The sequence below is a fragment of the Corylus avellana genome, chromosome ca2, assembly GCF_901000735.1.
Source record: "Corylus avellana chromosome ca2, CavTom2PMs-1.0".
Taxonomy (NCBI): domain Eukaryota; kingdom Viridiplantae; phylum Streptophyta; class Magnoliopsida; order Fagales; family Betulaceae; genus Corylus; species Corylus avellana.
The window spans coordinates 40,030,008-40,040,652 of record NC_081542.1 but is presented as its reverse complement, the minus strand read 5'-3'; the positions used below and the strand labels follow the sequence as shown (position 1 = coordinate 40,040,652).

The window sequence follows — 10,645 nt, the reverse complement described above, 5'->3', positions numbered from 1 at the left end:
AACTTGAAAGTTGGTTGCGATGGCGGTCCATTCGAACGGAAATATATCGAGAATGTGCTTAACTTCAAGCCAGAGAATATCGTGAAGGTTGTCAGAGAAGACAAGTTCCCAAAGGAATTCAAAAGCAACAACATAAATGCTGCCTTTCTTGAACTCCCATATGAGAAAGTTTTCCTCGATAAGTATTGCAAGGCATACACTGGCACCATATATTCCACAAGATCTGGAGGATTGGGCCTTGCGAGTGTTAACTGAAACATTGCAACAAACTCACTTCCACGCACACACCCCTTAAATTTTAGAATAATGCCTCTTGATATTCTTTATTATGCATTCATAATTCTAATAATAGAGTATACTCTGTTTAAAAGATGTTCAACTTTGCAAAGAAACAATTTTGCACAGAGTTTACAGCAGCTAAACTAATTGAGAAATGCTATACAAACTTCCACTTCTTCACACCCATAAGTAGCTTTTAAACTCGTTATTGAATTTGTGATAGATCTTTATTGATTTTGAACATAATACTGGTTTTAAAAGCAATCTATATATGGATGTAAAGAAATAAGAGTGTGTATATGCATGTATAGCATTACTGAAACTAATTTCATTTCCCATTCAAGTTAATGCTTATGCTTAGAATGGTGCAGCTAGAGAGATAACTGGACATAAAATACATGTTAGATATTTATTAAACCAACTGTACGCACCAAGTTGGATCCCCTACTTTTTCTGTCATACGTACATATATGAGACCTGCTATTTAGTACACCTTAGGATTCACAAACACTCATGTATGAGTCCTACAAATTTAATGGTTGATTTTCAAAATGAGAGGATAGGAAAATTAATATAAGAAAGCATTTCTCTACGTATATATGCGGATGCGTGTTTTTGTTTATCTATTCCATATATACCTACATTAATTATTGTATAAGTTTTGGGCAGGGCCAATTAAGAAACCCCTTTAAGGTTTAACTTTTTCCTTTTATCACCCTTTTGGAGTCCTCTTAGAAAGTAAAAATCTGTTTCATCTACTACCAACAAGACCTATAGAAATCTTCTTTTGTTCCCCATTCAGGCATTCCAGAAAGGTTCGCCATTTACCAGGGATTTTTCTGAAGCCATTCTAAAGCTATCGGAGAAGGGTGAGTTAAAGTCACTGGAAGATAAATGGTTGACTCCCTCACAAGAATGCTCACCCAACAGAACTTCCAGCAAACCTGAAAGCTTGAGCCTCCGGAGCTTTGAGGTTCTCTATCTACTATCTTTTGGCACCTCTACCATTTGTCTTCTACTATCGCTAATCCGCTTACCAATAGATCGTTGGCAACATCAAGTTCCAGGTGATGAGAGCGTTTGGAAGATGGTTAGACTCGTAAGATACTTGAACAACAAGAATCTGCAAAGAGCTCCAGCTTTGGCGGACACAGACGACAGCTTATGGAAGAAAGCAGCTAAACTAGTAAAATACTTTTATATGAACAACGCAAGAAGCGCTCCAACTCGGGCAGATACATCGGCTACAAATGAGACGCATTAGATGACGTAATCCTCTTATCCTGGCCGGGTTTTTAATCCTCATCAAGAGAATGTGGTTGGTTAGATATGAAGTAGTAATGAATAAAGTTTATGTTGATTATCATTATCTATCAATGTTGGTTATAAAACCATTGTATTTAAATGACAATTTCTGATGGAATAAAGTTTATGATTGATATTATATATTTAGGGTTAAATATTCTTTTGCTTCTTAGGATTTAAACTCTTTATTTTTTTCCCTTAGTATATGAGATTTTCATAAAAACGAAGATGGTACCTCCGATAAAATTCCGTCCAAAACTTAACAGGATGTCACATCAGCACCAATCAAATGTTATCACGTGTCATATAATTAATTTTTTTTAAAAAAAAAAAACCTAAAAAAGATTAAAAAAATTATATTCTTTCAAGAAAAAAAATATATATTGGCCACCCCATCTGGCCAGTTTGGGGTGGCTGGGCCACCCCAAGGAGCTAAAGGGGTGGCCCTCTCACTCGCAGTAGTTCCAGCTCTCTCTCTCCACAACTATGGCTTCCTTCATTTCCAACCTCTCTTCGATTCCTGTGTCAGTCTCCATTGTGTCTTCATCTTCCTCTTCCTCTATGGGTTTTATAGCATAACTACATGTTTCTTTTGTGGAATAGATTGGAATTCCAAGTCTTCAAAATCAGTGAAGCTCAGAGAGGACCAGAGGAACAGCTCCAAACCCCCATCCGACAAACTAGCCAAAGGGGTGGCCGAAACCACCCTCAAACCCATTGGGGTGGTTTCGGCCACCCCTTTGGCTCCAAGCCACCCCATCCGGCCATGGGGGTGGCTCGCCACCCTCATATCAGCCAGATGGGGTGGCCCATGGCCAAAGGGCTTGGCCAGCGGAGCCACCCCAAATTTTTTTTTCTTTTTTCTTTTTTCTTTTTTTTCTTTTTTGAAAAAAACATAAATATTTAATCTTTTTAATTTATTTAAAAAATATTTTCTTAAAAAAATTAATTATATGACACGTGGTGGCATTTGATTGGTTCTGACGTGACGTTCCGTTAAGTTTTGGACGAAATTTTATCGGAGGTACCATCTCCGTCTTTATGAAAACAACATGTACCTTCTATGATAAAAATGAAACTTTAAGGGAGAAAAAAAAATATAGAGTTTAAACCTTGGGGAGCAAAAGAGTATTTAATCCTATTATTTATTAGGTGAAAGTTTCACTTACTTCCATCAACTTTGTTCCCGTTTACAATCATATCCGAAAGTTAAAAAATTCTCAATTTAATGCACCAATCTTTTAACAAATTTGTAATGTCACTCATCCGATAAGATTTTTTGTTAAATTCTAATGGAGGCCTTAAAATTTTTTAAAATACCTTTATTTTTTAAAATATTTAATTAAAGTATTTAGGGTAAAGTCCATTTAACCCTCTCAAACTACCACCCCAATGATAATTTACTCTCCAAACTATCAATTACAACAATTTACCCCATAAACTACCAAAACAATGATAATGGACCCCCAATGCTAGCAAAACAACGAAAGTACCCCCATAGAATTTTTAATAAGACAAAAATACCCTTAAAATTTTGAAAAAAAAAAAAAAGTTAATTTTTAGTTTTATTTTTAGAAAGGGTAATTTCATCATTTTTTTAAAATTGGGGGTACAGTGTTATTGTTTTGATAGTTTGAGGGATAAATTGTCACAATTGATAATTTGAGGGGTAAATTATTATTGGGATGATAGTTTGAAGGAATTAAATAGACTTTACCCAAGTATTTATGTAATTTTATAAATTGTATTTGAGAAAGTTTTCCTACCATCCATAAATATTGCAAGGGTACACTAGCATAATACGTACCACCAGATTTGGAGGATTGGGCTTTGTAAGTAGTTTTTGTTTGTGCCTTTTCCATGCATACATTATTGTTTGAGTTTTCACCCTTTTGGAATCTTCTCCTACTGCTAATAGAAATATTCCTTTGCTCCCCCATTCAGGCCTTCCAAAAAGGGTCGCCATGTGCGAGGGATTTTTCTGAAGCCATTCTAGACCTATCAGAGAAGTTACTGCAAGATATATATATGGTTGACTCCCTCACATGAGTGCTCACCCGGCCGACATAACTTCCAGCTAACCAGAATGCTCATATAAATTCTATTCGAATTTAATTTGTTTTATAAATGAGCCGATAATGAATACAACATTAGGCTCGATCATTAAATAAGTTATACTCCAATAAACTTGGCTAGATCAACTTGTATAAGCTTTTATAAACTCGTATAACTTCATTTGTATTATATTTTGTTATAGTATTATTTTAATTTTGTAATTAGAACATCTTAAGTAAAGATAAATTATCTTCATAAGTAGTAGATATAGTTTGAGTTATTGTTATTGTGAGTCTTGATATAGACATGTGTGTTTGTACGTATATCATGAGTGCTTGTGTTTGTGTATGTATAAATATATGAGTTCATAATGAATTTATACACAGAGATATAAATTTGAGATTGGATTATTTAAGATTCAAGTTAATCTACTTAATTAACTAAAATGATAAATCTTAATAATAACTAATTAAATATTATTTACCAAAAAAATAAATAATCATGATATTAATTTACTTTATATAAGAAATAAATAGTTTTAGTGTTAAATGCCCTTTTAGTAGGACTGACAATTTTGACACGACCCACAAACCCAACACGAACACGACATGAAGTTACCGGGTTTGGGTTTACCCTAAACGGGTTTAGGTCATAAACAGGTTAACCCATTTATTTTGTGTCTGGCGGTTCAACCCGCAAGTGACCCACTAGACACATTTATAATTAAAAAAAAAAAAAAAAAAAATCCAAAAGGACAAAGGACCTCCTAAACCTAAAACATTTTTTTCCTTTCCAACTCTCCTCACACTCTCACGCCATGCCACCCCCTCTTCTTTCTCCATCACTCTTTGATTTTCCTCTCTTTCTCCCTCTCACATACTCACTCTCTACGGTTGCCGCTCACCACTCTCTATCTCCACTCGCTGCCGACGTCGCACTCTACCGCTCTCCCCCTCTCCCTCGTGCCGCTGACGTCACACTCTACCGAGGTTTAGCTCAAGTTATGTTTAGAGAGCATAAAGGACTACCAAATTCTATTGCTAAAGGCCGACTCTAACACGAGTTACACTTGGAATTTAGATCTGTTTTTATTACAATTGGAAGTGGAGTTAGTGCATTGTGATTGCTTATGGGAGTTTGTACGTATAATAAGTATAGTCATGGATAATGATCTCCATTTGAACTATTTTCTACCATTGTTTGTTTGTTTTATTGTTCCTTTGTCCTTTCCCAGATGTAATTTTGGGAATGTTAAATATGATTTTATAATGTTTGGTTTTCTGCAATTTCAACATCATTTCTTCTTCCCTGTCTTAAACCGTTCATGCAAGAAAGACCGCATTTCGTCTAGCCTATTTTGCATTTAATTTTCAAATTTTAAATGGGTCATGTCGGGTCATGTCAATCTAATACGACCCATTATTTTAAACGGATTAAGGAAGTCGCGTTGGGTAACTCGTAAAATAGTCGTGTCATGTTCGGGTTTGAAAGGGTGACCCGTTTAGCTAAACGGGTCGTGTGTGGGTTTACCCTAAACTAGTAGCGGATTATTACGAGTCGTAAACGGCTTGACCTACCAACCCATTTTGCGAACCCTACCTTTTAGTACCTGAGTTTTAATACTTTCATTTTTTCTCACCAATATTTTGTTTTGTACCATAAATGGTACCCTGTCTTATGGGTAAATACGGAGTTAGTACCTCCATCTATATTACATAAAAAATAAAAAATAAAAGCTAAAGGATTGCCATGTCAGCCAAATCAAAACATGACATGTGTCCTATTTCCTAATAAAATTGAAAATGATGTTTAAAAAATTAAAAATAATAATAAAAAAAAAAATTGAATTCATAGTTCCAATAGGGTGGGTTAAGTTTTACTTTGACCAGGCTGAGTTATTTTGAAGGGAAAGCTGCCCTTAACAGTCAAGTCAAAGATATACCAAACAAGTCAATCATTAAAAAAAAAAAAAAAAAAAAAATCAAAGACACCAAACAAAATCCAACAAAATATGCCAAATTCTACTCTTAACATTTCCTATGTGCCGTTTCGTGTTTTCTCAAGTCAATTCAAAGAGAGCAAAATCTACGAAATTCCATGCCGCCACAGCTAGCGCAGTTCCGCGTCTTCTCTCTAACGTCGGTATATATATGTATATAACAAGTGCTGGAATAGAGCCTTCTGAGAATTTATTTATTTTTTGTTTATTCTTTTGTGTACACAAATTATCAAATCCCAAAATGGGTTTTCCTTTCTTTACAAGTTACATAGTGGTAAAATTTTGCCACCTCTTTCCCCTGCTCATCATCTCTGTTCTTCTCTTTATCTCCGATGGAGCTCAACCTGCTAACACAACCAAAGTTACAAATATCGGTGTAATCATTGATGTCACGTCCCGAATCGGGAAAGAAGAGAAAACAGCCATTGAAATTGCAGCTGCAAACTTCAACGGCAAGCTGTCCCTCCATTTCCAGGACTCTGGCCAATTAGACCCCCTTCAAGTTGCTTCTGCTGGTAAGTAAATTTTGAAGTTTTAAATTTACTAGCTCTTCCTCCTTCCTGTATTTATATAATTTCTTACTTTTACCGCAGCTGAGGAGCTGATTAAGGAAAAGAAAGTGGATGTAATTATTGGCATGAACAAATGGGAGGAAGCCGCACTCGTAGCTTCTGTTGGAAACAGGGAAAAAGTTCCTATCATTTCATTCGCAGCTCCCGCCAGAACCCCACCGCAGATGGAACACCGCTGGCCTTTCTTGATACAAATGGCTAACAACGGTTCTGAACAAATCAAATGCATTGCAGATATTATTCGGGAGTACAAATGGAAAAGGGTTGTGGTGATATATGAAGATGATGCGTACGGCAGTGAGTCAGGGATGTCGGCTCTGCTCTCCAAGGCTCTGCAGGATTTTGATTCAGAGATTGAGTACCGTTTAGTTCTTCCCCCACCTTCTTCTCTGTCTTCTCCAAAAGGGTTTGTTCTGGACGAGCTGCTGAAGCTGCAGAAAGCAACAAAATCTCGAGTTTTTGTTGTTCTTCAGTCATCGTTGTCGATGTTGACTCATTTGTTCAGAGAAGCTTATAAAGCTGGACTTGTAGGGAGAGAGTCAGCTTGGATTCTCTCTGACAGTGTAACAAGTTTCCTGGATTCTGTTGACAGCTCTACTATTTCCTCTATGAAAGGTGTTTTAGGGATCAAGATCACCTACAACTCTAGTACTACTGATTCTTATACAGATTTCTATACTGGGTTCTCAAAAAAATTCCAATCCGAGTATCCAGAGGAAGCTAATCCTAAGCCGGGAATTCATGCTCTACGAGCATATGATAGCATTACAGCCATTTCACTGGCCATGGAGACAACGACAGAGATGTTGTTAGGGAATATCGTATCAAGCAGATTCTCTGGTTTAAGTGGAGAAATACGTTTCGAAGAAGGAAAGCTGATGCAAATTCCCCCATTGAGGATTGTAAATGTGGTTGACCAGGGGAATAAGAGGTATGAAGAATTAGAGTTTTGGGTACCAGAGAAAAGCGCACAACGTTTGGCTGGCTCGGTAATTTGGCCCGGGAAATTTAGCAGAAGATCACCAAAAGGCTGGGCAATGCCTAGTGATGGGAATCCATTGATAATTGGAGTTCCTGGTAGGACTTCGTTCGAGAAGTTTGTGAAGGTAGATAACAGCAGCAAAGATGATATCAAATATGATGGTTGGTGCATTGAAGTTTTCAAGAAGGTGCTATCTAATTTGAGTTATAGTTTGCCATATGAATTTCAGCCCTTCTATGGCACCTATGACGAATTGATTATCAGAGTCTCTAACAAGGTAACAACTTTAACTCATACAATTAAATTCTTTTTCTTTTACCCATTTTTTTTTTTAGTAACAAGATTGTTGGGACATGATGCTGCAAGAGCTCTAAAAATAGGTACGCTAGAAGCGATATCAAGGTCCATAAAGGGCTTGAGTTTGTCTCCCTTAACATTTAATTGATTTAAGGTGGAATGATAACTCACGTTCTGACAAATGGTATCAAAGTCAGAAAGTTATGGGAGCGTCATCGTGAGAGGGTGATTGTTGAGAAACAATTGCGTTCATTGCGACCGCTCTAAAAACATGCTTGTCGGGTGCAATGTCAAGGTCCATAAAAGACTTAAGTTTGTTTCTCTTAATGCCAATTGATATTAGGTGGAATGACAGCTCACGGTCCGACAAAAACATACCTTTTACTTCTGAAAGAAATAACCATGTGTTTTCAAATTAAGCATTATTACGAAGGTATAGGATATCTAAAAACCGATTGGATAACTCTTGTTTGAGAAGGGTTTCTAATGATTGAAAGTTAACAATTTTTTATTATACTTTCTTCTGACGTTGATTTCTCAAAATTCTGAATCTTCTCATCTCTAACTTGCACTTCAAGAAAACTAATGCGAGACTTTTCCGATAGTTTGTCTATGTTTGACTGGCTTCTTAATTTCCAAAGGGACGGAGAAGCCCCTTGGAACATCTTGACTTTCTCATTTGACGGTGATTTTTTTTTTTTTTTTTGGAATTTTCCAACTACAATTTCTTGTTTCTGATAAAGACTACCTTTGTCATGTGGAACAAAAACAACGGAAGACTTATGATGCTGTGGTTGGTGACGTGACCATATTGGCTAACAGATTGGAATACGTGGAATTTACTCAGCCATACGTCGAGTCAGGTTTGTCCATGATAGTTCCTGCAAAACCTGAAGGGTCAGCAGCATGGATGTTTTTGAAGCCTTTCACTTGGGAAATGTGGGCTGTGACTGGTGCCATCATGCTTTATACAATGCTTATAATTTGGTTCTTGGAGCATCGATTCAATCCAGAATTTAGTGGCGCATTGAAGAATCAGATTGGCACCACGTTTTGGTTCACATTCTCCTCTCTGTTCTTCGCTCACAGTAAGTACCAAATTTCTAGAATTATGACAAGCAACATTGCAACATTGTATGATGCTTTCCCCATCTCTGTTTTGAAGTAAATATCTCATTGTCTCTTTATTTCTGTATATATTTTCAGTTAATTTTCTGTCACAAACATTGATCATATTGCAGAATTTAATTACATTCTGACTTACTCCTCTATGTGCATGTGGAGTTTTAGCTAGGTCTATGTTTGAGTTTTAGGATGCTAGAATACCTAAAAAATGACAAGGTAGCAGCCTTGGGTTTGGGTTTGCATTATCTGAAAACTTACTTGTTTGTGAATCAAAGATTAATTGCATTATTTGATATGATACAAGAATTTGCTGACAACATATATAGAGCCAATATTGCAGAGATGGACTTTTCTAATGAGTGATTGTGAACTCCATGGTTTTTCTTTGCAGGAGAGAAAATTAATAGCAACTTGACCCGAGTGGTGGTGGTAGTATGGCTTTTTGTTGTGTGGATCTTAACCTCGAGCTACACTGCTAGCCTGTCTTCTATGCTCACTGTGCAACGAATGCAACCTGTTAATACAGATATCGAGTATCTAAAGAGCAGCAACTCAAGAGTTGGTTGTGATAATGATTCATTTGTCAGGAATTACCTGGAGGATGTGATTGGATTCAATTCACATAACATCATCACAGTTTTTAATGAAACTGATTACACAGGGCTATTTGAGAACAAGACCATAACTGCAGCCTTTCTAGAACTTCCATATAAGAAGCTTTTCATCAACAAGCATTGCAAGGGATACACTGCCACCACACCTACCTATAAATTTGGAGGATTTGGCTTTGTGAGTAGTTACTACAACTTTCTAATACTCCATTTGCCTTTTCAATTATGTCATATCTTTGAGAATTCTTAGCAGAAAAGAAACAATTCTGTAGATCTTTCTCAAACTTTCCATGCATGGTGGCCAAAACTAGTTGATATTCTCTAGGTTTCATCAAATAACTCCTTGCTTATTTTCAGAGAAATGGTTTTAAAAGTTACAAATGTTTAAACACATAAATTTTAAATAAATACAAATCAAAACAATCTACCTTTTCTTCTATCATCCATTTTGGGGTCTCATAAGAAAATAGCATATTTTTTCTCTGATGGGAGGGAATGATCAGTTCTTATCTTCCATGCAGGCATTCCAGAGAGGTTCCCCAATAGCCAGGGATTTTTCAGCATCAATTTTAAGGTTATTAGAAGACGGTAAGCTCACACCACTCGAAGATGAATGGCTGACTCCTTCGAAGGAGTGTGCAGTGAATGTAACATCCACTAGTGCAGAACATTTGAGCCTCCAGAGCTTCTGGGGTCTCTACCTTATATCTGGTGCAATTTCTACCATTTGTTTTCTACTATCATTAATCCGCTTACTAAAGAGTTATCAACATCAACAAGAAGCATGCGAAGGCAATGCAACTCCAAGTGATACAAGTGCTTGGAACAAGGCGGTTGGACTTGCAAGATACTTTTACAATGGAGAGATCAATAGTCCAGGGAGATCTCCTTCTTTTGCTCCCACCACAGATGAATGGATTTCTTGGGAGTACGTGAGCACCTCTGATACTCCGGACAATATTCATGCCTCAGCACCTGCTGAAATTGAAATGCCATAGACCTCCTTATATATTGAATGCACCAAAACTACAAAAGTTAGGAATTATAAGGTGAAGAATTTATGAGCTTCTTGTCATATTGGTTATAAATACATTTCTTTTTTTTCTTTTTTTCTTTTTTTATGAATAAGCATTTATTTTAAAAAATAAAAAATAAATAAAAAAAAAAAGAAGCAAAAGAGAAACCTGCATAAGGCCCTCACAATAAAAAGAAGTAGAAACAACACATCAACGACACAATTAGCCTGCAATGCACAGCAAAAACCAGAAATGGCTGACAATCAGAAAGCAAAAACTAAAGATTAATTGGCACATAGAACATTTTCAAAGATATCCCAAGAACTAACCCATATTCTGCTGGAAGAGTTAGAATTGGCACATAGAACATCTTTAGAGATATCTCAAGAACTAATTAACCCTTA

The 10,645-nt window shown here is 36.4% G+C and overlaps 1 protein-coding gene and 1 pseudogene across 1 annotated transcript; both read left to right on the top strand.

The window, feature by feature from the left end:
- LOC132169772 (glutamate receptor 2.5-like) overlaps window positions 1–1,543 on the top strand; it is a 34,221-nt pseudogene extending 32,678 nt beyond the window's left edge.
- A 4,225-nt stretch (window positions 1,544–5,768) lies between these two features.
- LOC132171621 (glutamate receptor 2.7-like) lies at window positions 5,769–10,335 on the top strand. The gene is made up of 5 exons (XM_059582991.1): window positions 5,769–6,153; window positions 6,232–7,469; window positions 8,268–8,577; window positions 9,006–9,403; window positions 9,747–10,335. Exons 1-5 carry the CDS (start codon window positions 5,790–5,792, stop codon window positions 10,221–10,223), a joined length of 2,787 nt encoding a protein of 928 aa, XP_059438974.1. The 5' UTR covers window positions 5,769–5,789; the 3' UTR covers window positions 10,224–10,335.
- The last annotated feature ends 310 nt before the right edge of the window (window positions 10,336–10,645 follow it).